The sequence below is a fragment of the Fistularia commersonii genome, chromosome 6, assembly GCF_037954325.1.
Source record: "Fistularia commersonii isolate RoL2024-O1a breed Wild chromosome 6, RoL_Fcom_v1.0, whole genome shotgun sequence".
NCBI classification, from domain to species: Eukaryota; Metazoa; Chordata; class Actinopteri; order Syngnathiformes; family Fistulariidae; genus Fistularia; species Fistularia commersonii.
In genome coordinates this window covers 13,755,673-13,782,036 of record NC_141289.1, presented here as the reverse complement: position 1 = coordinate 13,782,036, position 26,364 = coordinate 13,755,673, and the positions used below count along the sequence as shown (strand labels likewise).

Below are 26,364 nucleotides of genomic sequence, written 5' to 3'. Positions count from 1 at the left end.
CTAGCTATAACACTTGTGAGTGAAGATGAAATAAGAGCTCGAATGATATGACAGTCCGTAAGATAAATGCAAAAGTAAGAGATTTAAAGCAGACATAACTGTCAAATTGCACCATTTATTGTTTACCTGAACAATGAATGACCAAGCAGTTTACACACATTGTGAAACAAAACAAATTAGTAAAGGTGCGATTTGTCCTCCCTGATTAAACTTTAATTACTGCTCTTATGAAAACACCTTAACACCGGTAACTGTGTGCTTTCCTGTTACATAATGCATAATCTCAAAAGAGAAGGAAGTTGAAAGGTGACGCACTTGTGGCTATTTGACCAAATATTTCTAAAGATTGGAAAAACTTTCCTAAACGAATTCTGAGAAATGGTGAGTTTGCAATTCGGCTGTCAGAAAGCACACAAGTAGCGAGGATGTTTGATGGTAGTTTTTTCTGACGATTCACAGAAATTGAACTCAATTGGGAAGTTTTAATTCACCTAATTTGGATGGAGCCATTCAGTCCTCAGTAAAATGGGAGCTTTCAGACACAACTTTTCCTGCTTTGACCTCCACCCTGATCAACAGGCGCCTCTTGGTAGCAGAATGGTACATTGGCTGGATAGGGCTGGTTGAGGTATTAGTGCTGGTTGCTGGGACGACAGTGGGTTCTGGGGTTTGCGGCATCTCCGGTGAGGGTTGCTTCATTGGCAGCTTAACGTCTGGATGTAATGAGGGACTCAGATTGGTTGGTTTGTTTTTAGAAATCTGAGTGAAAGAGAGGTTTGATTTTAGTGGCAAACAAAATGAAACAATCATTGGAATTAAATGACACTGACCCTTCAAGGAATGAAATTGTAAATGCAAGTGTACATCAACAACAAACTGGACTGGTTGTGCTGCTTCCACAATTTTCCATAATCTCACTACCTCACCCATTCACATGTCATGCCCTAACTCTTCTGTCTTTCTTATCCGTGTTTGTCCTGGCCTGCACACATCCTGCCTATTTTTGTTTATTAATTGTACTCATTGCTATTGTCACTATTTATAATGCCGTTTAGTTCTGGTTGTGTATTTTCCAGCCTTACTGTTCCTTTATGTTGTCCATTGTTATCCCTGATTTTGTTGTTGCTGTTGTTGTTGCTGCTGCTGTCTATTTATTTATCCAAATCTACCTCTTCACCACCAAATACAGTGGTGTATTACAGCAAGGCTTCAAAAAAATAAATTAATCAAAAAAAGACTGATTAGATTTTCTTAGTTTTCTTTTTTTTTTTTTTACAAAAAACATTTTAATGTAAAGTGTTACAACATTTTACAAAGGGAAGATGAAGTTATTCACCTGTTTTTATTATGAGAGCAGAAGATAAATAGATCAAGAAAATTGAAAGAAAAAAATTCAACTAGTATTTCACAAAAGTATTTGAAAAGTCTAGGACCTTCTCTGCTTTTTCTCCACACCACATAGCAAAATATTAACCAACCAATGGAAGAGCAGAAGTGGTGTCAGGATGATTCTCACCTGTGCGGCACAAGAGGTCACTCATTCTACAAGGGAATGTAGCAGAAGAAGTATTCAGTGCAGAAAAACATTCAATCATCTTATATTTGTATGTAATAGCCACATAGACGAAAACAAGTGCATGGCTATAGGAAAATCAAAATTGCTCTGTGTCATCAGCATTTTCACAATTTAAATATTTAATAGTGAAGCAGAAAAATGGGCCGCAAAACTGGATAGATCACACAGTGACTCCAGGATCGCTGGGTTCCACCTCCATTAATTTCACCAAAATTACCTGAGACCTAAAAAGGAAGTACTTGGAAATAACAAAATAAATAAATAAAATATGTCTAAATAAAAATGTTTGGAATTCCCAAGTAATAGATGGAAAACACCAAATATTATTTGTACAAAAAAATGGCTTACATTTAAATCACCTAAAAACATGGTGACATAGACAAGCTCAGAAACATTCCTGGTCCCTCACCTCTTCTCCTCCCCCTCCAGCAGCTTACGATAGGTGGCGATCTCAATGTCCAGGGCAAGTTTGAGGTTCATCAGCTCCTGGTGTTCCCGGATCTTCCCGGCAAAGTCCTGTTTGGCGCGCCTTAAGGCCTCTTCCAGCTGGATGATGTCCTTCTGGGCCTTCTCCAAGTTTCTGTCCCCTTCTATGATGGAGGCACTAATATTCTCTTTCAGGGACTCCTCCTGCAGGAAGAATATTAGTGGCAAGTGTGCAGCAGCTGTGTATGCAGATGTATTTGTGACATCAAACCTTTCTCTTGATGGCTTCCTGGTCCCCGTTGAGTCTCTGGATGAGACGCAAGGTGTCGGAGATCTCCCTCTTTATGTCACGCAATTCCTGCTCACACTGCCCTGCTTTTAAGACCATGACATCCATCTGAAGAGATATGTGAGGATGTGAGACTTTGAGTTATTTCATCTGCCACAAATAAATAGAGATTTTAAGATGAGCAACTGATTATTGTAGCTGATTAAAAAACAGATTTCTTTAAAAGGATTTCTAAGTTTGACTATTCACATCATGAGCAAATCACCTTTTTCTGGTTCCAGTGTTCTGCCTCCTCTCTGGTGCGGGCGGCCATAAGGGTGTACTGATTCTTGACACTTTCGATGATCTCGTCCATATCCAGGGACCGCTTGCTGTTATCTTGTATGAGCACCGTCTCGTTCTGGATCTGAGACTTCAGCTCCTTGAGCTCCTGCAGATGAAGCCAGGGGTCATGGAAGAAACGTTTTAGTTTAAAAAAAAAATTCACAGACAATAAAAATAAAAGTAAATATTCTATCCACCTCATCATGGCCGACCCTAAGGAAATCCAGCTTTCTCAGCAGGTCCTCCAGCTCCAGAGCCAAATTCACCGCTTCCAAGTGATTGTCATCTGCTTCCTGTTAAACATATTTCAAACAAGTGGAATAATAAATTGACAAGCACAAAAGTGACAGAAAGGCCTCCACACTATGATATGATTCTGTTCATAATCTGAGCTTGAGCTATTATTCAAAATTATACTTTTCACTGAAAAAAATCTGCTAGATATTCCATGTTTTAAAATATCTCTTAAATGAGTTTTCTGTTATTCAGCTAACTGAGATGTACCACCTGTGATAACAGCATTAAGTGGTTGTCAAAATGAAATATATGGGTAACATTTTTAAACTGTTTATATATCTTTACATATATAGCCATAATATTTCAACCTCAATGTATATAAAAGCTCAGAGGTACAAGCAAGTATTAGTTTATTTTAATCCTCCCATTAAATTGATAAGGCAGGCAGCTATTGAACTGTTTGATCATTAATTGGTATCTGATACAAACTTTACAATATGAAATGAAGGTACCGGTGAAGCGGTGAAATAACAGTAATTGATTATTTTGTAGTGATATACTGTTTATATATCTAAAATACTTTTTAAGCCAAATTTCTATCTAGTATTTATTGTTTTTAAGAGTTAAAGGGTACCTGTTTGGTGACGATAAATTCATTCTCCAGATGAGTTTTTATTTCCAACTCCTTCTCATACCTGAAATCAATTTAAGTAAAGGTTAGAAAACTACAGGTACCAGATCCGTGATCCGGCGTTCTGTCCTTTCATAAATCACAACAGAGCATTACTGGAAGTTCTTTCAAATCAGGGACCCAGTGACCTGCTGACCTGTTCCTGCTGTCCTCCACCTCCACCTGATTCTGCTCCAGCTCAGCCTGGAGTTTCTCCTGATCTTGTAGTAACTCCTGGATCTGCTGTTCCAGCTCATCCTCCAGCTGCCTGACGATGTCCCCGATCTTTCCCTCATAGTCTCCCTTCTGCTTGAAGATCTTTAACTTTGTGTCCAGCTTTTTGTTCTCATCCTCCAGATGTTTCATCTGAAACAGAGAGACAGATGAGCAAAGGTGCAGGGTTCACTGTTTTAGGAAAGGGTGATAAAATAACTTTATTGCCTAAAGGATTATTGGATGTATGTTTAAATACTCTGTAATTGTCAATAATTGAGGCTAGAATTGGCAAGCGAGTTAAAATACAGTACAATCATAATGTCACGAACCGCTGGGGCGGACTCGAGCAGGGAACCACACTTCAGAGCAGAGATGGGTGGTTGAAAGCGCTTTTATTGGGTTGACATGGCAGGGCGGGTTGCAGACGGAATTGCGGACGGGACAGGTTGCAGGCAGGACGGGTTGCAGGCGGGACTGCAGAGGCTGGGTCTCACCGGGACGGGACGGGTTGCAGACGGGACAGGATGCAGGGTCTCACCAGGACGGGTAGCAGACGGGGCTGGTTGCAGACGGGACAGGGCGGGTTGCAGACTGGGTTGCAGATGGGACGGGTTGCAGGCAGAACTGCAGAGGCTGGGTCTCACCAGGACAGGTTGCAGACTGGACGGGTTGCAGACGGGGACAGAGGTTACACCGGCCAACTGGGTCCGGTCGTAACGAGGGAGGGGACAGAGGTTACACCTGGGGTCCGGTTGTGGCAAGGGATGGGGTCCTGGTCGTGGCAGGGCTCTGCGAGCCACAATGGCAGGAATGGGGTCCGGTCGTGGCTGGGCTCTGCGAGCCACAATGGCAGGGGTGGGGTCCGGTCGTGGCAGGGCTTCACAGTGGTCCGTGAGGACCACAATGGCAGGGCTCTGCAAGCTGCAATCCCCCCCAGGTAGGGTGGTGCCGCTGCCCTTTATAGGGATCTTCATTAGCGGCATCTGCTGCAGCTGGCGCCGATTGCAAATTGGGATCAGGTGTGAACCCTGATACATAAATTAGCTGCCAATCTACAGGAGAATTGCTTTTGAGTCTATCGCAACATATTGTAAGAAATCGAGGCGATCAAATCTTCAACCAGAAGTTATCAGAAACACTGATGTCCTACGCAATCTGAAGGCACCTGAAGGAGACACCTTTGAGACCTCTGAAGCCTCTATACGTACAATTAAATGTCAAAAACCAAGAAGTCCAAAGAAAATATTGAAACATAATAAATATATTTAAAATGAAGAAAACCGTATTATTCCTAGGTGCTAAGAACTCTACGGGAGAACTGAATCATTGACTTAAAATAGTTTTATTAATCATTGTTGCTAAAAGTGTTGTTACATTAGTGTATGGAAGGAACAAGGAATGATAATTAATAAAGATGAATGAATATTATTAGTATTAGTATTATACAGTATATTTGATATTGGTTATATTCCATATTACTTTACTTTGATATTTATATAAATAATATTGAATTATTTTTTTTTATGTTTTCATCTATTTTTGTATGCTACAGTTTTAACTTAGAATATTCATAATTTACAATCTGCTCTATTCCAATATTATCATCAAATAATAAGTTTAATAGATGTTTTGTTTTCTCAGCATATCATTATTTTGGAAAGTAGATTTTGTGAAACGATTTTTTTTAACACACCTTTTCAATCAACATCACGAACTTGTCGTTGAGTCCGACCATGTCGTCCCTCTCCCTGGACTTGCCCGCATCCAGCTGTCTGGCGGGGCGGCTCCGGGCGGCTCCGGAGGTTCCGGGGCTGTAGGACTGGCTGCTGTAACCCCTGGGTGTCGACATGCCGGGATCTGGAGAGCAAGGCTGGCTGCGGTCTTCGTGCCGGTGCCGGTTGCGCGCTGCAGGTGCGCCCTGCGCTCCGGAACACCTGCATTTATACGTGAAGCGCCTCCCCGAAATTGTCCGTGCGTCCAATCCAGAGGACAAACATCCTATTAAGTGTAGAGAAAGAAAAAAAAAAACAAGAAAAGTAGTGTCTAACATGAATTACCTGAATTCCAATCGGTGCGTCAGCGAGAAGCCAAGGGCGTCGTCGGTGCGTAAAAAGTGTGGCCTATAAAAACCCAACCCGGTGGGAGTCCACCTTAGCACCGACTTCTTAGCCCATGTACCATGCCTTCAAACTCATCCGCGAGCATGTTCGGAGGAGCCGGGGGAAGGGGCTCCAAGGCGTCCGTGGGGAGCCTGGAGGGGCTGCGCAGCGTCCTGCGCAACGTCACGGACAAGGACCCCGGTCCCGTTCCCACTCCGGCCCCGGTTCCAGCCGCTGCTCCCCCAGCGCCCGCCGCTCCGGATGATAAACAGACGCTGCGGGGTCTGAACGGCCGGCTGTCCGGTTACCTGAACCGCGTAAAGCAGCTGGAGACGGAGAACCGAGACCTGCAGGAGGAGATCGATGAGATATTGGCCAGAAGGAAAACACCTGAGGGACGCAACTGGGACGAGGTGGAGAAACCGCTGGATGGTCTGAAGAATAAGGTGCGCACTCTTTCTCCCGTCAAAACATTTCGTTGTTGATGTTGTGTTAACAAATGTTTCAACCTATCTCAGGTGAAAGACATCACCATGGACAATGCCAAGCTGCTTCTTCAGATTGACAACACCAAACTGGCCAATGATGACTTCAAGAACAAGTCAGTTCCATCCAATGAGGCTGTTTTTATGGTCCCAATGAAGGGATTCCTTGACTGATGTACAATTAATTATTCACATTACCAGTTAAACTCAAGATTACCTCCACAGCTATTGATGAGCCCTCCGATATCCACAATCTTTTCAGGCTGGACGATGAGACGAAGGCCCGTCAGGCGATAGAGAGCGACCTTGAGGATCTGAGGAAGAACATCGAGGACACTAAGATGAACAACAGGAAAAGGCAGAGGGAGATCGAGCTGCTGAAGGGAGAGGTTGCTCATCTGGCGAAGGAGCACAGAGCTGTGAGGCTGAAACGCACAACCGAGCGTAAGTTATTTCTGCGTTCAGCGTGAGACCAAAGTTAACTTTCTGCACGCAGGAGGTAGAGGCTCTGCGTGAGAAAATCAGGGACTCTGAGGTGATTGTGGAGATGGACTCGAAGGACTCCGACCTGGCGGAGATTCTCTCCAAGGTCCGCAGGCAGTACTGCTTCCTGGCTGAGAGGAACCTGGGGGAGACAGAAGAGTGGTACCACAACAAGGTGCCTCCAGGACTCCGATCAGTCCTTCCTTCCTCTCCCTCCTCCTTCTCAAACTTTCCCGATCCCTTTTTTTTTTTTAGTTTGAAAACATCAAGGCGGAGGAGGCGCAGAACACAGAGGCCCTGCAGAGGGGAAAGGTAGAGCTCAAGGATCTGCTCAAGCAGAAACAATATCTGGAACTCAAGGTCCAGAGTGGACAGAGCATGGTAATCTCCTCTGAAGGCACAGCTGCCCACACACACACACACACACACACACACACACACACACACACACACACACACACACACACACACACAGACGTACACACATATTTGAATTTTTGTGCGGAGAAGATTAAGTGGAAGATAGTGATGACAAATTATGACCGAAAGATATTTATATATATATATATATATAAATTAATTTTGTTTATCTTGACCAAAATGATAAAGGGCCTGCAGGGTTGTCTCTCCACCTGCTCATTTCACAAGCATTCCTCACAGGCTTGTCATTACAACATCAACCTGCTACTTAACCTCTTGATCCACACCCCACTCCCCTCTGCACCACCTGGAAATGCTCTCGTATAAACGTAACATAAAATACACGGGGAGAAACAGGGAGAAATTGCAGGGCAGGGTCTGATGGTGTCAACACTATCGCGCTTTTGAATGGGTCTTTTCACAACTGTTTTAAACTCAAAAACATGTCATCAAAGCAACGTATATGGCCGAGTTGCTCCCAATATATAGCATATATAATGAAATTGCAAGATTCCTTCTTCCGATTCATTTTCCAGTGAATTTATTCTTCCCTATTACATATGATATTTATAGTGTAATATAATTCCACGCTTGATATAGGGAAACTGTCATCCAATGAAAATGTAATGAGGAGATTGGCCGTCTCAATGCGTGAATAAACGTGTTACTTTCAGATCCACAGTCTGGAAGAAAACCTCCGCAACACCAAACTGGAGAACGGCCAGCGTTTGGCACCCCTTAACCAGTTGATTCTGAAACTGGAGGGAGAGCTGAAGAAGGTGAGAACTCATCTGCAGAGCCAGCTGGAAATGAACAAGGACCTACTCTGCATCAAAATGAAGCTGGAGGAAGAAATTAATAATTACCAGAGACTGCTGGTGACCGATGCCGACAGGTGAGACCAAGAGGTCACCTAATTAGATATTGAGGTTGTGTGATGTTAGAGATGTTCGTCTTTTCTGTTGTGAAACTTAACATGAAGTCACAGCACTGAAGAAGTTAAAAAACAGGAAGCTCCATCAATGTCAGTGTTAAGTATCAGCGTGTTTACTCTCTTCTTTTTCAACAGCCTGCAGCTCTCCTTGGAGGATGCTCTAAGCAGTAAGGCCTTGATTATGACAAAACAAAAATCCCAAAATAATTTGACAAATTTGGCTTTTTGTGTCCTGTATATATATATATATATATATATATATATATGTGTGTGTGTGGGGGGGGTATACATACACACACAAATGAATAGATGTGTTCATCTGTGTAATTTTGGCACCCCTTGTAATTTAGGAAAAATTGTAATTTGGGGAAAATTGATGATTTTTAAAATTCTCAAATTATTTCAGATTTTTTGATTTTACTTTTTCTTTTTAAATTTATTAAAAAAAAATGCTGAAAGTGGGCATATGATGACTTAAATAAAGATTTCTTTTTTGACTGTTCTTTTAAAAATCATCCTCTCACACTGCATGATATCAATTCATCACCTCACCAGAATCATAAATGCAGTGATTGTGAAATCACATTCACAAATGTGATTTAAATATTGGATGTGGTTTCAATGGTTTGAAAATTAGATAACAGGAAACGCACAAACCCTGTGAAATCTGTTTCCTTCATAGAGCAGTGCAGGCCTGATGGGAAGCTGCAAGAGCAGCAGGGAAACACTAAAGAAGATGAAGCTCCTAAGAAGCCTGCTAAATCATCTACTGTCCCACTAGTCAACAGCCCCAATGGAGGAGACCATCTCAAAGAAATGAAAGGTTCATCCTCTTCATCTTCATCTTCATCTCCCTCCTCCTCCTCCTCTGAGAATGAAGATGAAAAGCCAGAGAAGACGGCTTGAGGAGAAAAGGCCTGATGTTTCATGCTGTGTCACCAACCCATCATTCAAAACTGTAAAAGGGCTTTGACACCTGTGTTTCCTCAATAAATAATTTTAAAGCGGCACATCGGTTCCCTGTTCTATTCAAACAACAATTATTTTATATTGTGCATAGCCGGGTGGCACAGCAGAGTATCAGAAACAATTAATACTTCATTAATTTATTCACTATCTACACCACCGATCTTGTACGAAATTCCCCGGGGTGCTGGAGCTAATCTGAGCTGGCTCAAGGCTGGCAGTGAGGTACACAGTGCACCTCATTCCTTGGCCACAGTGCATCATTAAGGAAATAGTTAGGCTATGCAGTGTGTGTGTGTGTGTGTGTACGTTTGTGTATGTCTTTGTCAAAAAAAAAAAAAAAAAAACCTCACTAACCCAAGCTTACTCTTCTGTATATTTCCTGTGCATCGTGTATTTGCAAGTGTTATTTGCAGTCCCTATGTCCTCTATCGTAAGTCGCTTTGGATAAAAGCGTCTGCCAAATGCAATGTAATGAAATGTAATGTAAAATACCAAACCAAATGAAGTTGGGTTTTTTGAACAATATATCGAGCGTATTTGTTTTCAAGGAAAAAATTGCCCAGGTGCATGAATGAAAGAGAATGGTTGTATGTCTCTATATATGGCCCTGCGATTGACTGGCAACTGGTCCAATAAGCAGGGATAGGCTCAGGAAGCCCTGCAACCTGAGTGTAGGATATGTGGTAGAAGATGGATGGATGGTATTAGGAGTAAATATGTTCTATATATTTTGAAAATATCTTCATAACTTTGCATCACCTCATGAAACACTGTAGTCCTACTTTGGTGATTTGTTGAACATAGCCATTACTTTTATACAGGGATATGGAAGTAAGATCTGTCATTGTGTGGTGACAACTAATACTTTATTTCAAGGATATAAGGATCAATTAGCAAATATGAATCAACAAAAAAAGCCCTGAATCAGAGAAACTTGAGCATCAGACAAAGCCAAACACATAGTCAACAAATACTGTAGTTTCTTCAAATATCTCATTTTCATTTCAATTTTTTTTTTGACATACTCCAGTGAAGAAAGAACCCCACACACAATCAAATTCTTATACAGCAGTATCAATTAAAGGTTCCGTTACAAAAACCACAGCACTTTATTTTGTATGAGTGATTTATTCAACATTTTTCAAATGACAATGACAACATGAAAGCACAGAGGAGCGCGGGTCGGAATCTTCAACACATGAATATTGGATTGTGGTGAGGGGCAAGCAAGAGTACCAAATGAAGTAAAAGATATTGTATCAAAAATTTCTTTTTTCATATATATATTTATATAGGACTAATAATTCTCTTTATCTATGCAAAGCAAGGAATGCCCGTTCACTATCTCGAGCCTTGGCTTTCCAGAAGCTGAGCCAACTTTATTATTCATTTAAGAGAAGAAAACATGTTTTGGGGCAGGGTGGGGCGTTTCGACGCATCCTGGAGTCCTTTCCAATGTAGCATTGGGTCGCGGCGTGTCATTCTGGCCGTGCCCATGGTGGTTTGGATTTCTCTGCTGGGGGGCGGGAGGGGCATGTGGTCCTCAGCGTGAGAAGGTCTTTCCACTAAAAAAAATACAAATCAATTTCAATTTATTTAAAATTAATCAAACAACCGTTCCATTAGAACGTTGAAACTTTTATGGCTATGTATCCTGTGACCAAAGACTCAAGAATCCGTTCAAATTCAGATGGGAGGGAGGTCCCACGTTACTCCAGTTGTACATTATATATCACACAATTTATCTCAGCTTAGAAGTGGCGTGTGTGCAGGAATTCGGTAGTTTTAGCTTTTGAGATTCCTTGGTGACTCACTTAAAAACACTGTGAAAACGGTCACACACCTCGAAAACACACAGAGACTGAGACTCACAAAAAGAGGACAAACACTGCTATCGCGAATACAGATAACTGGATCTCAAAAGCCTGTCTGCAAACAGGGGGCTACCAAAGCACTTGTGCTTTACACAAGTTCAAAAACAAGGTTTAATCTGTTAAACTAAGATTTTAATCCATCTCTTTCTTGAAGATTTCTTGAATCAAAAATGTAAAAAACACAGAATTCCTTCTAATAACTGTGAGGAAGAAGAGCCCAATTTAGCCCAAAACCTTTTAGTTTTTCATAAAAGCCTCCCCCTGATAAATAAACAGATAATCATGTCGTGGTGGTTACATACGAGATGGTCTTCATCTCCTTCTTCTCAGCGTCGGGTCGAGCACGGTTCAGCACCTTGAGGAAGTCTGATGTCTTGGCCCTCATGCGTGTGTGAATGTAGGCCTGTGGAGAGGACAGTGAGCAGCTTTAAATTCCTGGCATTAATTCAACTAGGTTTCCTCTGAATTAATGGAACAAAGGCCAAAGATACGTAGTATTAATGTCAAGTAGGGTTGAGTGATACTACCGGTACTTTTGATATGTATATCACTGCAAGGAAAAAAGACAATCTATTCCCTTCATATGTACTGTATATAGCATATGGAGGAGGAGAGAAATAGAGTAGAGAAAATAATTTTCGATTTCAATTCTTTCAATGAAAGAAAAACACATTAAAGAGAAAATAAAACATTTTTTGTGATATTTGCAGTTTTCTACATAACTACTTGATTATTTTTAGGTTATATTTGCCCAGTTTTAAGTTGTTTTTTAAAATAGCATAAAGCTGACACCATGAAATGATTATAAATTTGGAAAAAAATGTTTTGTTCACTATTTTTATTCACTTGCGCTTTCTAATCTACTATTTTTTTTTTTTTACCTTTGCTGATGTTCAATTGCAACTTTCCAACATAGTGGAGTGAGTGTCTTACCCAATATGCGTTTGAGAAGATAAGAGGAAGGAAATGTCTAAAACCGAACAAGACAATCCAAAATGGTGTCAGCCGTAAACGATCAAATTTTCCATATTTGAAAAAAAAATATCAGCAATACAATAGGTAAAATTTAGATGTATTGCTGAGCCCTAGGGCCAACTTGTAATTTTTAATATGTGTATCTATTTGCAACAATCGAGTGTTGTGTCACTGGCGTGCAACATTGTGCAACAATAAGGACAATAACAATCGTTTGCTCTCCATCTTTGAATTCCTGCTACCCACCCAAACCAATAAATCCTCTCGTCTCCATGCTGTCTGGGTGTGAAAACATGTGGTTTCATTGTCTATTTGTGGCATCACAAAGCATGCGCCTCTGAAATGTAAGTCATCCGAAAAATTACATAGATTAAGGGTTTACGGTCGAGTAAAAGGAAGCACTCGCAGAGAGACAAACGCCCAGTTGGCACGTACTTGTCAAGCTCTGATCTCATTGACGGCCAGACTTTCTATAGGAGGAGGATGAATTATGGTGAGCACCATTACGTGGGAGGAGGAGATCTTTTTTTCTAGCCTTTAATTAAGACGGATGATTGGCCAATACATAATTACATATTTCCGCAAAATTTGATCCGATTGTACGGCTGACAGATTCAAAATTAACTTACTGTAAACCCTCAACATGATGATATTATGATTATCTACCTGATTTATTTACATTACATATTTGTCTTTAAGTATACTTGGATCAGCTGTTTAAAAGTAGATACTCACCTTGGAGCACTTTATGTGGTAGTGCAGGTAGTCCCTGAAGGTGTGGATGAGGTTGATGGTGTTGTCTCTGGCATTAGCATTGGTGTGACGTGGAAAAAGAACTAAATGGGTCAACACAGAACATCATTATCAGATTAGTTGTGCCATGAACGCAGTGACATCAAGTGTGACAAGCAGTATTTTGCCACGGACCAAAAGTAATGTATCCAATGTTGTCCCCGATGGCTGCGTCCGTGTCCTTCAGCTCCAGAGGCGGCTCCCTATGGCTGAATAGCACCTGCGGGGCGGTGTGACTGGCTCGCCGGCCCTCTTTGAACTCCTGTGCGCACAAGAACATCGAAGCACTTTTACATCATGGGGGCGCATTTCCCAGTGAACCTTAATAACTGAGACCTGTGACATTACAAGAGGGATTTAATTCAAATTCTTCAGATGTGACTGGGCCGCTAAAAGTGGGTGTGGCTTATGTGAAGCTGTGGGACGGTGAGCTCAATGAGAAATCAGTGAAATCAATGAGTTTGCTGCACATCATATATCTATTCAGTAAATTGAGAACAGAAGGTCACATGGCCCATGCACTGTCTAGATACAATTCCTCACAAACCTGCATAAAAACTTTGCCAATGATGACGTCATCGTCGTCTTTAAACACTGTGCTGAACACCACTGTCACTCTATCTTTCTTGGCCTCCACATACCTGCGAAGACCCAACGTTGAACACATCCTTAGAACGGTGGGTAAATTAGATGTAAAGAATCCAAACTACAAACATCATTCATTACTATAGTTCTATCTTATCCTATCTAAAGCTGATAACTGCACGTACATCGACTCGTCATCTCTGTAGTGAACTACAGCTCGCTTTTCGCCTTCTTTGCCCTCTTCTTGGAACTTGAAATATTTTTCGAAAACGGAGGCGAAGCAGTTCCTTTTCAGCATTCCGGCCTGGTGGATAACCTCGTCTTTATTGCCGGGCAGGGCATCCAGGTCATAGAGTAGAGACACGTTGTAGCCTGGGAGGGTACAAACCACAAAGCAGTGAATGGTATTCCAGGTAAAAGTTGAATCGGTACTGGGCGGATAGTGGGGTTAGGTCTTTGAAAGGAGGTGCTGGATTTCTTACCAGGCTCGGCCGAGACCAGGAAATTCCCATAGACTCGCTTGAGCAACTAAAGAAAAAAAAGGGGGAAAGAGAACTTAATTTGTACAGATAAAAAAGAAATACAAGGAAACAGAAAGCAGAAATGATGTAGACAACTTAAGTGGTTATTTTAAATATAAACAGAAAATGTCATTGCTGTCATTTTTTATCTACTATTGATGTCATTGATAGCCTGTTATTTAAGATTTGTCTGTTTAATGATCAGTTGACTGTTAATACATTTCTTAGAATGTAAAGTCATAAGTATTGACAATGAAATAATTAATTCTTGTGTTTTCCTCTTAAGCAATTTTCAAACATCCTTTTATCAATGTAAAAACCCATGGGGGCCCAGACACAAGGAGGTACAGAAAAAGAAATGTAATCAACAGTAAAAGAGACGCCTTAAGAAAAAAAAAAATGCGTTAGCGTGCAGAGTGGGTGGGTTTTGCTTTGAGCTAATTGGGTCTTAAGAGTAAACACACAGTATGCTTGTTGCTAATGGATACCTGCCGTATTGGCATGAACTAATAAGGACTTGCAGTCGTATGCAAATCTGATTCCGGTATGGAAAGCAAGATTTCTTACAAGTCACAGCAAGATCAGACGAAAATAAAAAAAATTATCTTATCAGCGTTTTGTTGACTGAATGAATGAGTGGCACAGACAAACCATTCATTCAACCCTTTGCTTTTAAGGGAACAAGGAGGGAGTTCGCTGGACTGCTGCCATGCTGTTTATACTCAGTCAGCACTTCCTCGCCTGCTGCGAGTCACAGGCAGTCACTTCCTGTTTCTAACAGAGGACTTGAAGCTTTCTTCCATACATGGCAACAGAGCTCTGTGCCTGAGGATAGAGTGCAGAACATGTGCAGCCTTTTTAGATATTAGATCATTTTGACCCATCTATCAAAATAGATGAACGGAAAATGCGGCGTAGTAGAACAGTGAAACCAGAAGTGGAACATAAAAAAATGGAACACAGAATAACTGTGATTCTCCCACAGAAAAAAAGCCAAAATCTAATGCCTGTGTTTATTTGTTTTGTTTTATTAATTGACTGTGGCTAGTTAGACTGAAATGTTTTGTTTTTTTGCCGTCACTCTCACTAAGAGTTTCAACCACTTCAGGTAAGTCTTGTTGATAAGTGACGAGAACTGAGATTTAAGACCAACAGAAATACTTTAAACAGCAAACATTTTTGCCAAAATCTGGGACAAGCAAGGGCACGCTGTCCTTCAAAATTCTGTTTCAAATGCACACGTGTGTTAGAATGAAGGTTAGGCATCATTTTGAAATCTAGATGATAGAAAAAGCTACCAAGACTCACAATTCAGACTGAAAACAATTTATACACAGGGAATGTATTTGCAAAGTTTAAACTCTTTCTCTCTGCTGTACTTCATAACAGTTTCCAGATTGTAACTCAATTTTCAGAAAAAAAGGTGCAAAAAAGAAATGTGAATGTGATTGTTATCTGCAGTTTTATGGAACAGTGCCATACACAGTAGAATAAATAGAAGTAGAAAAGGAGGGAGCCCACATGAGGTAATAACACAGTAGGATTTCTTTGTTGTTACCCAGCCAGTAAAGAATTTATCAGTGTCTTTGCTTTGTTCAAGAACCTCTAAATCAGACCTCACATATGTAATGTTTCGTCTTCTGGCATATTATCAAGCCCCAGTATGCATTTCTGCACCTTGTCAGTTCTTCCCACTACACATTTGACCTTTCCAAATCTAGTGCCTTTTTTGCTTCCTCTAAAATTCTATGAGTAATACTTTCTGTGCTTACACAGAGGTATAATGCTGTATTTTGAATCCATTTTTATTTTGAGGATTCCAAAAGAGACCACTGTTGGTCTTGAGAGGTAGACATTTTTAGCAGAAAAATTTAATGAAAATGTTTGGCTTTATTTTTCTTTTCTTTTTTTAGATATGAAAAGCTTCATACAGGTCCATTAGTGTTCATATTCTCCACTCACTCGATTGTCTGTTGATTTGACTGTGTAAATGAACAAATGTTCTACTTAAACATTATATTAGACTGCGTGCATCTGCAGAAATCCTGACTTACCTCATCAGCACCATGCTCCTGCAGCTCTTTGTAGAACTTCAGGGAAATGCTGACCATCACTTTGGTTTTGTCTCCATTGGGGTTGGAGATATGGTACAGGACACCGTCAAAATCTGCATCAGAGAAGAAGAGCATTAATGTCTGTAGGTAAGAAATAGAGAGAACCATCCAAATGCTTTCTCCACCCTGTGGAGCCTAAAAGAACAACAGCTTTCATTAACATAGGAAGAATTCTGGCAAAGAAGAATGGAACCGCAGAATTATAAAGAATAAAAACAGTCCACCATAAAATATCAAATTTGCGAACATATTTTGTTGTAATGTATAAGCATTACATCTTAACATTGTAAGCACCAAATGATTTGGATGTCCATCCTACTGGCAGAAATGCATCAATGAAGCTATGGATGTCTCCATCAGGAAGGATGTTCAGGAGGGCAATGTGAAAATGGGACAGGAAATATGTCTATCTATGTACAATATAGTCTGTCACATGTTAGTGTGGAATAATTATCAGGTCAACATCCAGACAGTTGTTCTTTGGAAACACTCACTTCGAGTGTGTGTGTGTGTGTGCATTTTGTTTAAGAACATTGTGCTAATTCAGCCCCTTACTTGACAATTTGTTGAGCCAATTGTTTCAACATCACGGAAAAATAGTAATGAAAAACTCCCAAGGCCCACAGCAAAAATCATAAACCTCTACCCAAAAACCACCAAGAGTTTAAAATACATCTAATTATTGAGATCCCCTCCCTCCAAAAAAAACAATGTTCAGTGTTTTGCAGTGTCTGCAAATGCGTTGTGGAAAAATAGATGCCTTACCGAATCTCACCTAATCTTTACACATCATTAGCCCTTCAATTCTAAAAGGTAACTGTCCACAGATGGAGTTTGCTTAAAAAAAACTACAAAAAATCCCAACTTTTTCGTAGACACAAATTTCAGTCTCAGCACAAAGATCATTGGGCAATCTCAAGACAAAATCTGAGAACTAGTGAAATGCTTTTAATAGCTGCAAACATTACTCCTAAGAGAAAATGTGAGTTTTGGACATAATCTAATTTACACCTGTCAACTTGAAATGAGCCACCGCCTGAGTCCATAGTGAGCACTTGTAATATCTGACTTCTGTGGTTTGCACGCAATAAACAATGTTTAAATTTGGGATTGCAGGACTGGAGATCCCTCCAATAAAACAAGAATTTTGTCCTTTGAAAGATGTGTTACATAATCAAGCAAAAATTAAACACTGCAACGACCAGCCAATCCACCAATTTTTCATTGGCCTTTCATTTTGTTAGAACTCGATTTACTTTTAATGATAAAGAGAGAAAGCAGCACATTTCTATGTGACGTGTTTTATAAAACACAGTTAAAGTGATTTTCTCCCTCGTTCTCATTTTAGAATTAATAGAACTCCACTGTTGCTGTGAAACAAAGCAAAGTACTTCAGCTTTTGCAGTTGATAGGGTTTTTTTTTTCTGCAGTCCATTTTATCACAGGACACATAATGTTCTACACATTTGCAAAAAAAAATAAAATGCATCTCTGAATACAGTCTGAATTATGTGACCTTATTGTCTCCTCAAAACTGTTGGGGTGCACTTACAACTATATCTGATGCATTAAACTTGTGGATCAAAGAACAAAATAATGTATTTCAGTGACAAGTCAAGATGATGCAGGTACTCTGTAGTGAGGCGTACAAGATCTAACCTTCAATAATCTTACCTGCAAATGTCACATCCACAGCCTCTGGCTTGGTCCTGAAAGAAAAAAAAAGAACAAATTTGCAGCTGTAAAAGAATTTATCAAATAAATCATCAATTTCAGATATTAATGTTGTTCTGACTCTGCCCCAGCTGAAACATAACATAAAAGAGCCAAACCTCCAAGGCTCAAATCGCTAAAAAAAATGCCATTATGAATTGCTGGAAAATAAAATGTCACTAAAGTATTTGCGGTTACTTCTTACATCCATTATTAATTATGTTGATTAAAAAAATTCCATGCTATGGTGTAAAACACAAGTATACTTTCCATCACATGACACACAAATTTTTAGCCAAGGCAATTTTTATCAATTGTTCATTTGCAAAAATATTTGAAAGTATTGTTTTCTGTGCTATTAATACTTATACTTAAAATAGGAATTCTGGCAATATCTGAACCCATTACTAGTGGTTAATCATTTGTGAATAACGACTACTGGTACTTTGGATTTTCGGTTATTATATTGCATTTTTTGTAAGTCGCTTTGGAAAAAGGTGTCTTCTAAATGACTGTAATGTAATGTAATGCAATGTGTCTTTGAGTATAGCTCTTAATACCCCTATCAAGCAACTTCATAGAAAAGGTCTCATTCATGCACTGAAAAACCTCACAGATGTCTTTTTTGCTGGCTGTCTGATGGCAGTAAACAAGGCAATGTGATAGAATCTGGATTTGGGCGAAATGTATGAGCTCCACTATTATTGGCAATTCTTTTTAAATTAAGTTTCAGCAAGATCAGAGTCCTGGAAGAATTATCTCGCCCAACACAATCGAAAAAGGCACAGTTTACAGGTCTGTTTTTACATGTGCATGGTGCACAAGCTGCTTTACTGCATGCAGTAAAGAAAATATTTACAGTGGATGTTGCTGGAACATGTCCGTCCATAACGTTTGTGTTCGTGTGAGCTGCAGCCCTCCCAGTATGAGATGCAAACTTGACTCTGCCTGAATGCAGGAATGCGGAAGATGCACCCAGGCGACGGCTACGGTAGCATGTCGATTGTGCACTCTTATGTATTCGCATATCAATTGTGCACTCTTAGCGAGGAAAGTAAACTTAGAATACATAAACAACGCAGGGGCAATATACAGTTCCATTAAGTGTATCGGAACTGTACTCATTCTCGGAAACGAAATAGTTGTACAGAGACATTAGCCATATCTCAAAGGCGACGACTCTAAGCTTCCCAGAGCGTTTGAAGATAAATATAATGAACCAGCCCTTTTTCCAAGTTCATCGCAACTATGCGCTAAATGCTGTGTCAAAGCTCCCCTACGGAAGATCGAATGTACTTAGGTTACGTTTTCAAGCAGAATACAGACAGGGGTGACACGCCCCAGCTTCGGGCAACCCGCACGGCGGACCGTTAAGCTAATCTGTTGTTAAGATTAGTAACCGTAAAAAAAAAAAACAGGAAGGTTAAACACACGGATTTTAGCATGGTAGTAGCATTTAATACCTCCTCACAGAGCCTTATGTGTGTCACGTATCGCCTGCATCATTTTAATAATGCGCCGATGGGGAAGCTAGCTGGTGTTAGCAATGCTAGCCAGGTGTAACAATGACATCTCACCCGTTTGATGCGCCGTCGAACTTCAACGACAGCGTCTCTTCTATTATGCGGTTATTGATTTCTAACAGGATCATGGCAACGGGTGCTGAAGTCGAGGACGAAGGGGTGGTCGATCGTATGTGGTTGGATTACGCCTCTTTGTGTCAAAATCTGCAAAATGTTGCCTCCCTTGACAGAATGTACCGCTTCCGCCGAGGCTACTTCCGCCTGTCGCTTCCGCATATTTTACACCCTGGACCCTGTGTGGGTGGACCTCAATGCTGCCTGTAATAAATTGAAATGACAAACTCGATAATACTTATAGGACACTTAAAAATACATAAAAAATAATTATTTTGGAGCTAGGAATATTGTATTTTATTACTCACAACCCATGTTGATCTTTTAATTAAGACAAGATTGGCATGCTATTTCACAGTTTACAAAGCAGAGCATAGACTACTGCAGTGAACTTAGGTTTATCTACTGTTTCATTGCGTTTATCTGTATCAAGTGAGTGACTGTAGGTTTTGTATTTGGAAATTCAAAAAATAAATAAATAATTTTTGTCCCCCCCCCCCCCCCCCCCACACACACACACGACTCAACTAATCACCAGAAACCACAAAAAAGTCAATAAAAAACATCATTGGGAAGAGGGTGGAAAAAGGCAAGAAAAAAAGCATATTGGAAAAGGAAAACAATACAATATAATACCAGCTAATGTTTGGTTTCTTAGATTAAGCTTCAAAAGCACAAACATGTAACCACAGTTCATTAACCAAAGAATGACCTTGTTCTTTTGTTCAAAGACGTGTGGTCCCAGTGACACTAAAAACAGGACTATCTTGTTAAGGAACTTGTGTCCTGAGTGGTGCTGCCACTCAGACAGTCCTAACAGTGATTTAAACTCGAGGAGCTTTTCAGTCTCCATTTATTACCCCCTTCATGGCAGCTGTCATGATAAGACCTCTGATGTGACACTTTACCTCCTCCCTGCTGTGGGAGAACATTTTTGAAGACAGAGTAGGATATTCAGGGTTGTCCTATCCGCTAGATCCCCTGTCATTACTGACTACTGCTTTGTTCTTCTTCTTTGTGGGCTTGTCACACCAGGTATTACCATTCCCTGAGCAAACATGTCATGTATCTCACCAAAACCTTAGAAATTGATAGAAATCATAAAGACCTGTTGGTTTATGCCCCAGGCGCTCCTTTGAGCCGACGGCCATCAGACTGTGCAACAGCAGTCTGGACGGCACACAACTCTGACCGGCCTGAGGTGCATTTCTGCTGCTTCTACAATCTTGCTACTTTACTCTATTCACTGCCTCACCCAGTTGGGGCACGTCATGCCCTAACTCTGCCCATAACTCTTTTTTATCCTTGTCTGCCCCAGCCCGCACAAATACTGCCCATTTTTGTTTATTTATTTTATTCTTGTTATTGCTATCGTTACTCTATTTATATTGTCGTTTAGTTCTGGTTGTGTATTTCTCACCCATACTGTTCCTTTAATATCACTGATGTTGTTGCTGTTGTTGTTGTTGTTGCTGCTGTCTATTTATTCGTGGATGTCTTCCTATCTTCTGTCTTCTTTCTCTCTATTTATATTTACATTCATATTTATTCACTTTTTTTGCAGAATATTCCCAGAAATGAGAGAGTGGTCATTGGTGCAGACTTCAATGGACATGTTGGTGAAGGCAATAGAGGGGATGAAGAAGTGATGGGCAGATTTGGTATCCAGGATAGGAATGCAGAGGGACAGATGGTGGTAGATTTTGCAAAAAGGATGGAAATGGCTGTAGTGAACACCTTTTTCCAGAAAAAACAGGAACATAGGGTAACTTATAAGAGCGGAGGTAGGAGCACGCAGGTAGACTACATCTTGTATAGACGAGGTAACCTGAAAGAGATTAGTGACTGCAAAGTAGTTGTAGGTGAGAGTGTAGCCAGACAGCATAGGATGGTGGTTTGTAGGATGACTCTGGTGACAAGGAAGATGAAGAGGACAAAGGCAGAGCAGAGGACAAAATGGTGGAAGCTGAAAAGGGAGGAGTGTTGCATGGTTTTCAGGGAGGAGTTGAGAAAGGGTCTGGGTGGTCAGGGTGAGCTTCCAGATGATTGGACAACTACAGCTAGTGTTATCAGGGAGACAGGTAAAAGAGTACTTGGTGTGTCATCTGGAAGGAAAGTAGATAAGGAGACTTGGTGGTGGAATGAGGAAGTGCAGGAGTGTATACAGAGAAAGCGGTTAGCGAAGAAGAAGTGGGATACTGAGAGGACTGAAGAGAACAGACAGGAGTTCAGGGAGGTGCGGCGAAAGGTAAAGATAGAGGTAGCAAAGGCAAAACAAAGGGCTTATGATGACTTGTATGCTCGGTTGGATAGTAAGGAGGGTGAGAATGATCTATACAGGTTGGCGAAACAGAGAGATAAAGATGCAAAGGATGTACAACAGGTCCGGGTGATAAAGGACAGAGAGGGAAATGTATTGACAGATGCTAGAAGAGTGATGGGAAGATGGAAAGAGTACTTTGAAGAACTGATGAATGTGGAAAATGAAAGAGAGGCAAGGGTAGAAGAGGTGACTATTGTAGACCACAAAGTAGCAAAAATTAGTAAAAGTGAAGTGAGGAAGGCATTGAAGAGGATGAAGAGTGGAAAAGCAGTTGGTCCTGATGATATACCTGTGGAGGTGTGGAAGTGTCTAGGAGAGGCAGCGGTAGATTTTCTGACTAGATTATTCAACAGGATCTTAGAGAGTGAGAAGATGCCTGAAGAATGGAGACAAAGTGTGATGGTGCCTATTTTTAAGAATAAAGGGGATGTGCAGAATTGTGGCAACTACAGAGGGATAAAGTTGATGAGCCATACAATGAAGTTATGGGAAAGAGTAGTGGAAACTAGACTGAGAGCAGAAGTCAGCATTTGTGAACAGCAGTATGGCTTCATGCCTAGGAAGAGTACTACAGATGCAGTATTTGCGTTGAGAATGCTAATAGAAAAGTACAGAGAAGGCCAGAGGGAGTTGCGCTGCGTTTTTGTAGACCTAGAAAAAGCATATGACAGGGTGCCAAGAGAGGAGCTCTGGTATTGTATGAGGAAGTCTGGAGTGGCAGAGAAGTATGTTGGACTGGTGCAGGACATGTATGCTAGCTGTGAGACACTGGTACGGTGTGCTGTAGGGGTAACAGAGAAGTTCAAGGTGGAGGTGGGACTCCATCAGGGATCAGCACTGAGCCCCTTCTTGTTTGCAATGGTGATGGATAGGCTGACAGATGAGGTTAGACAGGAATCCCCATGGACCATGATGTTTGCGGATGACATTGTGATCTGTAGTGAGAGCAGACAACAGGTAGAGGAAAATCTAGAGAGGTGGAGGTATGCTCTGGAAAGGAGAGGAATGAAAGTTAGTCGCAGCAAGACAGAATATATGTGTGTGAATGAGAGGAACTCGGGTGGAGCGGTGAGGCTACAGGGAATGGAGATCAAGAAGCTGGAGGATTTCAGGTACTTAGGGTCAACAGTCCAGAGCAACGGAGAGTGCGGAAAAGAGGTGAAGAGACGGGTCCAAGCAGGTTGGAATGGGTGGAGAAAAGTGTCAGGGGTACTATGTGATAGAAGACTATCGGCCAGAATAAAAGGAAAGGTGTACAAGACAGTGGTGAGACCAGCGATGATGTATGGACTAGAAACTGTTACAATGACCAAAAGACAGCAGGCAGAACTAGAGGTTGCAGAGATGAAGATGTTGAGGTTCTCTTTGGGAGTGACCAGGATGGATAGGATCAGGAATGAATCTATCAGAGGGACGGCACATGTTCGATGTTTTGGAGAGAAGGTCAGAGAAGCCAGACTGAGATGGTTCGGTCATGTACAGAGAAGAGATAGTGAATATATTGGTAGACGGATGCTGGAATTGGAGCTGCCAGGCAAGAGGTCTCGAGGAAGACCAAAGAGAAGATTTATGGACGTAGTGAGAGAGGATATGAAAGTAGCTGGTGTGAGAGAGGAAGATACAGAGAATAGGGTTAGATGGAGAAAGTTGACTCGCTGTGGCGACCCCTAACGGGAAAAGCCGAAAGAAGAAGAAGAAGATTTATTCACTTTTTAATTTTTTTACATTTTTATCTTATCTTATCTTATCTTATCTTATCTTATCTTATCTTATCTTATCTTATCTTATCTTATCTTATCTTATCTTATCTTATCTTATCTTATCTTATCTTGTCTTATCTTATCTTATCTTATCTAAGCTAAAGCGTCTGTCACAAATGCTATTGCAACAGCAGAAAAGAGAAAAAAATCATTCTCAGAAATGACGGAGGACATGCTGTTGATGCCCTGACCAGATGAGTTGTAAAAGAGCTCCAGCCCTCATTACCCAATTGTTTGTGAAAGGACCAAACCCTATTCAAATTGCTATGTTTCTAACAGAAATACCCCTTACGTTATAGTTATTCCAATTAACAATAGGATTCCAAAATTGAGCAGGATATTTGGGCACCTTTATACATTTTTTTAATGAATCTGAGCTATTATTAGTATGAGTAGGTATCTTGTGTGAATGTGCAGAAGCAATCAACACTGTTGGATTACGCAGGTATGTGCAGTGAGAAGGAAACAGAACAGTTAGGTAATGCTATGTTCTAACTCTTAAATAGGATGTTCTTTGACATTGTGAGTGTCAAGCTCTTTTTGGCTTCAGCTGATGCAGAGCAAAAAGTGAGTTTAACTTTTTTTTGTATGGGGTGGCTATTAAAAGTCAGATAGAAACAACAGAGATTCTGCATTTTCTCCAATGCAAATTTGAGTTAATTAAAACCACAAGAAATATTGTAAAAATAAGGTTGGAATTAACAATAAATTGGGGAAAACTAGAAAGATAAAGATGCTAGCAAAGTAATCAGGAAGCTGTTGATTTAAAACATAAAAATATGTTAGTTCTTTGAAAAATTGTCTTAAATATCTAATCTTTAAGGTGATTGATTTAAAGGTAACGCTGAGAGAAACATGAGAAACGCTGTGCCAGATTATTTAAAGAAAACAACTTTGCAGCTTTAAAAAAAATTAAAAATGGATAGGCTTTCATGGATTATTTATCTATTTTGCAGCTGGTGTGATTATTACTTACCTGGGCGATATTGCAATTTTTTAAATACCACTGGTACTTGTGGTATTCATTTATTGTTCTATGCTGTTTCTGCCTTTATATCTAAATATGAAAACCTGATCTTTTAACAGACCTTATTAAGTAGTTTCTGTCTGTCATTCACAGACATGTCGCTCACCATTCCTTTGGTGGTGGATTTATGTTCTGACCTGCTGAATTACAGCGACTGCGATAATTACACAGGCGTCTTCACCGTGGACCAAAACACAATACCATGTGAGGTGAAACTGCTGGACACTACAGCTGCTTCAGCTGTGGGTTTCATTTACTTGGTCATCTTTTTACTGGCAGTCCCAGGCAACCTGTTGGTTGGCTGGGTGATCATGACCAGTCGGCAGGCGCTGACTCCCTCCGATGTCTACTTGTTTCATCTGACAATTGCAGACGGTCTGATGGCCCTAACCATCCCTTTCGCAGCTGTGGCGGTGGTCAAGGGGTGGGTTTTTGGGGACTTCATGTGCAAGCTCCTCACACTCATTTTCGATGCAAACTTCTACACCAGCATACTCTTCCTTGTGTGCATCAGCATTGATCGCTATCTTGTGATCGTGCGTGCTAGTGAGAGTCTGAGGACCCATCAGAAGATGTGCAGCCGCATTTTGTGTGCGTCAGTGTGGGCCCTGGGATCTGCCCTCGCTCTGCCTTCACTTTTCAGCGATGCCGTGAAGCTGGACAAGGATTTAAATATAATGATATGTATAGAAACCTTTGACATCGGTTCCGCTTCCGTTTGGAGGATCGCAAACCGTGGGTTACGACACATTTTTGGGTTCTTGCTCCCTCTCCTGGTCATGGTTACCTGCTCCAGCATCACCATCATGAGGCTCCTGCGCACCAGAGGGTTCAAGAAGTACCGGGCCATGCGTGTGATTGTTGCTGTGGTGATTGCATTTTTGGTATGTTGGATGCCTTACCATTTGACCCTAGTGGTGGATACGCTGCTGAGGAGCGATTTGATAGCCAAGGACTGTACCTTAAGGAAATCAGTTGACATGGCTTTACATATAACTCGCAGCTTGGCTTTGATGCACAGCTGCATTAATCCGGTCCTCTATGCCTTTGTGGGAGAAAAGTTCAGGAGAAAAATTAAATTGCTTTATCAAAGGAGAGCCAGACAGGAAATGATGTCCAAGTCAAAGTTCAGTCGGTCAACTTCTCAGACCTCAGAGGGCAGTGGCCCGGTTCTATAAAAACATTTGCAGTAGATTCCAAATGTCAAAACGTCCACTGATAGCTGATGGACTCCACTGAAAAGACAAATAGAAATTTTTAATGATTACGGTTGACTACAAAGCATCTCATGTTTATTTGTTTATATCAGACCACTTGCTTGTTTTATTATCTCAGCAAAATTGCACACTGAAAGAAACATAAATGCAACATTCCTTTTAAATATTGTATTCATAATATAATCCATGAAACGTTTTGTAGCTTTGTTGTATGTGTGCAACTGTCATCTATTGAATGTACTGCTCCTTAAATCTACAGCGTGTACTTTGTGAAACCTCTATTAGCAATCATATAGCATCAATATGTGATGTTGTGGTTGAAAACCACCTTATTTTACCGTCCTACAAATATATATATAAAATGAACGTAACGTATCAGATTAACGTGTACATACACACACACACACACACACACACACACACACACACACACACACACACACACACATATACATATATGTAAGTATACATATTGTTTTAACATATAAAGTATTGTGATGCTTATTTGTTCCTCAAAAAGATAAAGTTGATTTTTTTTCTTTTCAACAACGATCAATGAAAAGAAATGAATTAAAAAAAAAATTGCAATAAAATGGGATTTCAGAGCTTTTTCGCTGTTTCATCCTTGAGACGAGTCTTACCGGAAAGGTGCTACCGCTCAAACTCTGAACCACTAGATGGCAGCGATCGATAAGCAT

At 40.7% G+C, this 26,364-nt stretch overlaps 4 protein-coding genes across 6 annotated transcripts; 2 read left to right on the top strand and 2 right to left on the bottom strand.

Annotated features, from left to right (window-relative positions):
* Nucleotides 1–206: 206 nt before the first annotated feature.
* LOC147233448 (keratin, type II cytoskeletal 8-like) lies at nucleotides 207–5,587 on the bottom strand. Of its 2 annotated transcripts, none has more exons than XM_086147495.1 (9): nucleotides 5,432–5,587; nucleotides 3,680–3,888; nucleotides 3,487–3,547; nucleotides 2,813–2,908; nucleotides 2,557–2,721; nucleotides 2,274–2,399; nucleotides 1,986–2,206; nucleotides 1,517–1,542; nucleotides 207–713 (listed from the first exon to the last, which is right to left on the bottom strand). In XM_086147495.1, the coding sequence occupies exons 1-9, from the start codon at nucleotides 5,585–5,587 to the stop codon at nucleotides 511–513; spliced, it is 1,263 nt and encodes a 420-aa protein (XP_086003621.1). In that variant the 3' UTR covers nucleotides 207–510. The 2 variants fall into 2 exon arrangements, with proteins under 2 accessions (XP_086003621.1, XP_086003620.1); XM_086147494.1 differs by having other exon boundaries at nucleotides 637–759.
* A 330-nt stretch (nucleotides 5,588–5,917) lies between these two features.
* LOC147233447 (keratin, type I cytoskeletal 18-like) lies at nucleotides 5,918–9,140 on the top strand. Its single transcript, XM_086147408.1, has 8 exons — nucleotides 5,918–6,283; nucleotides 6,356–6,438; nucleotides 6,585–6,741; nucleotides 6,819–6,980; nucleotides 7,061–7,186; nucleotides 7,900–8,120; nucleotides 8,295–8,326; nucleotides 8,842–9,140. The coding sequence occupies exons 1-8, from the start codon at nucleotides 5,918–5,920 to the stop codon at nucleotides 9,063–9,065; spliced, it is 1,371 nt and encodes a 456-aa protein (XP_086003534.1). The 3' UTR covers nucleotides 9,066–9,140.
* Nucleotides 9,141–10,236: 1,096 nt separating this feature from the next.
* On the bottom strand, nucleotides 10,237–19,493 carry arpc2 (actin related protein 2/3 complex, subunit 2). The gene is made up of 10 exons (XM_086148282.1): nucleotides 19,280–19,493; nucleotides 17,664–17,698; nucleotides 15,930–16,042; nucleotides 13,837–13,882; nucleotides 13,540–13,726; nucleotides 13,317–13,410; nucleotides 12,905–13,031; nucleotides 12,713–12,813; nucleotides 11,305–11,405; nucleotides 10,237–10,693 (listed from the first exon to the last, which is right to left on the bottom strand). Exons 1-10 carry the CDS (start codon nucleotides 19,351–19,353, stop codon nucleotides 10,672–10,674), a joined length of 900 nt encoding a protein of 299 aa, XP_086004408.1. The 5' UTR covers nucleotides 19,354–19,493; the 3' UTR covers nucleotides 10,237–10,671.
* Nucleotides 19,494–23,761: 4,268 nt separating this feature from the next.
* LOC147233445 (C-X-C chemokine receptor type 2-like) lies at nucleotides 23,762–26,273 on the top strand. Of its 2 annotated transcripts, none has more exons than XM_086147493.1 (2): nucleotides 23,762–23,867; nucleotides 24,543–26,273. In XM_086147493.1, the coding sequence occupies exon 2, from the start codon at nucleotides 24,545–24,547 to the stop codon at nucleotides 25,625–25,627; it is 1,083 nt and encodes a 360-aa protein (XP_086003619.1). In that variant the 5' UTR covers nucleotides 23,762–23,867; nucleotides 24,543–24,544; the 3' UTR covers nucleotides 25,628–26,273. The 2 variants fall into 2 exon arrangements, with proteins under 2 accessions (XP_086003619.1, XP_086003618.1); XM_086147492.1 differs by lacking the exon at nucleotides 23,762–23,867 and adding an exon at nucleotides 23,949–23,989.
* Nucleotides 26,274–26,364: the final 91 nt, after the last annotated feature.

Excerpts from the sequence above, each read along its gene's own strand:
- LOC147233448 (XM_086147495.1), bottom strand. The coding sequence starts at position 5,587 with ATGTCGACACCCAGGGGTTACAGCAGCCAGTCCTACAGCCCCGGAACC. Across the intron at positions 3,889-5,431 it reads TCGTGATGTTGATTGAAAAG|ATGAAACATCTGGAGGATGA; the intron begins GTGTGTTAAAAA and ends TCTCTGTTTCAG. Across the intron at positions 2,909-3,486 it reads AATTTATCGTCACCAAACAG|GAAGCAGATGACAATCACTT; the intron begins GTACCCTTTAAC and ends TATGTTTAACAG.
- LOC147233447 (XM_086147408.1), top strand. The coding sequence starts at position 5,918 with ATGCCTTCAAACTCATCCGCGAGCATGTTCGGAGGAGCCGGGGGAAGG. Across the intron at positions 6,742-6,818 it reads TGGCGAAGGAGCACAGAGCT|GAGGTAGAGGCTCTGCGTGA; the intron begins GTGAGGCTGAAA and ends TTCTGCACGCAG. Across the intron at positions 6,981-7,060 it reads AAGAGTGGTACCACAACAAG|TTTGAAAACATCAAGGCGGA; the intron begins GTGCCTCCAGGA and ends TTTTTTTTTTAG.
- arpc2 (XM_086148282.1), bottom strand. The coding sequence starts at position 19,353 with ATGATCCTGTTAGAAATCAATAACCGCATAATAGAAGAGACGCTGTCG. Across the intron at positions 17,699-19,279 it reads TTCGACGGCGCATCAAACGG|GACCAAGCCAGAGGCTGTGG; the intron begins GTGAGATGTCAT and ends TTTTTCTTTCAG. Across the intron at positions 13,032-13,316 it reads TTGGCAAAGTTTTTATGCAG|GAGTTCAAAGAGGGCCGGCG; the intron begins GTTTGTGAGGAA and ends TTGTGCGCACAG.
- LOC147233445 (XM_086147493.1), top strand. The coding sequence starts at position 24,545 with ATGTCGCTCACCATTCCTTTGGTGGTGGATTTATGTTCTGACCTGCTG.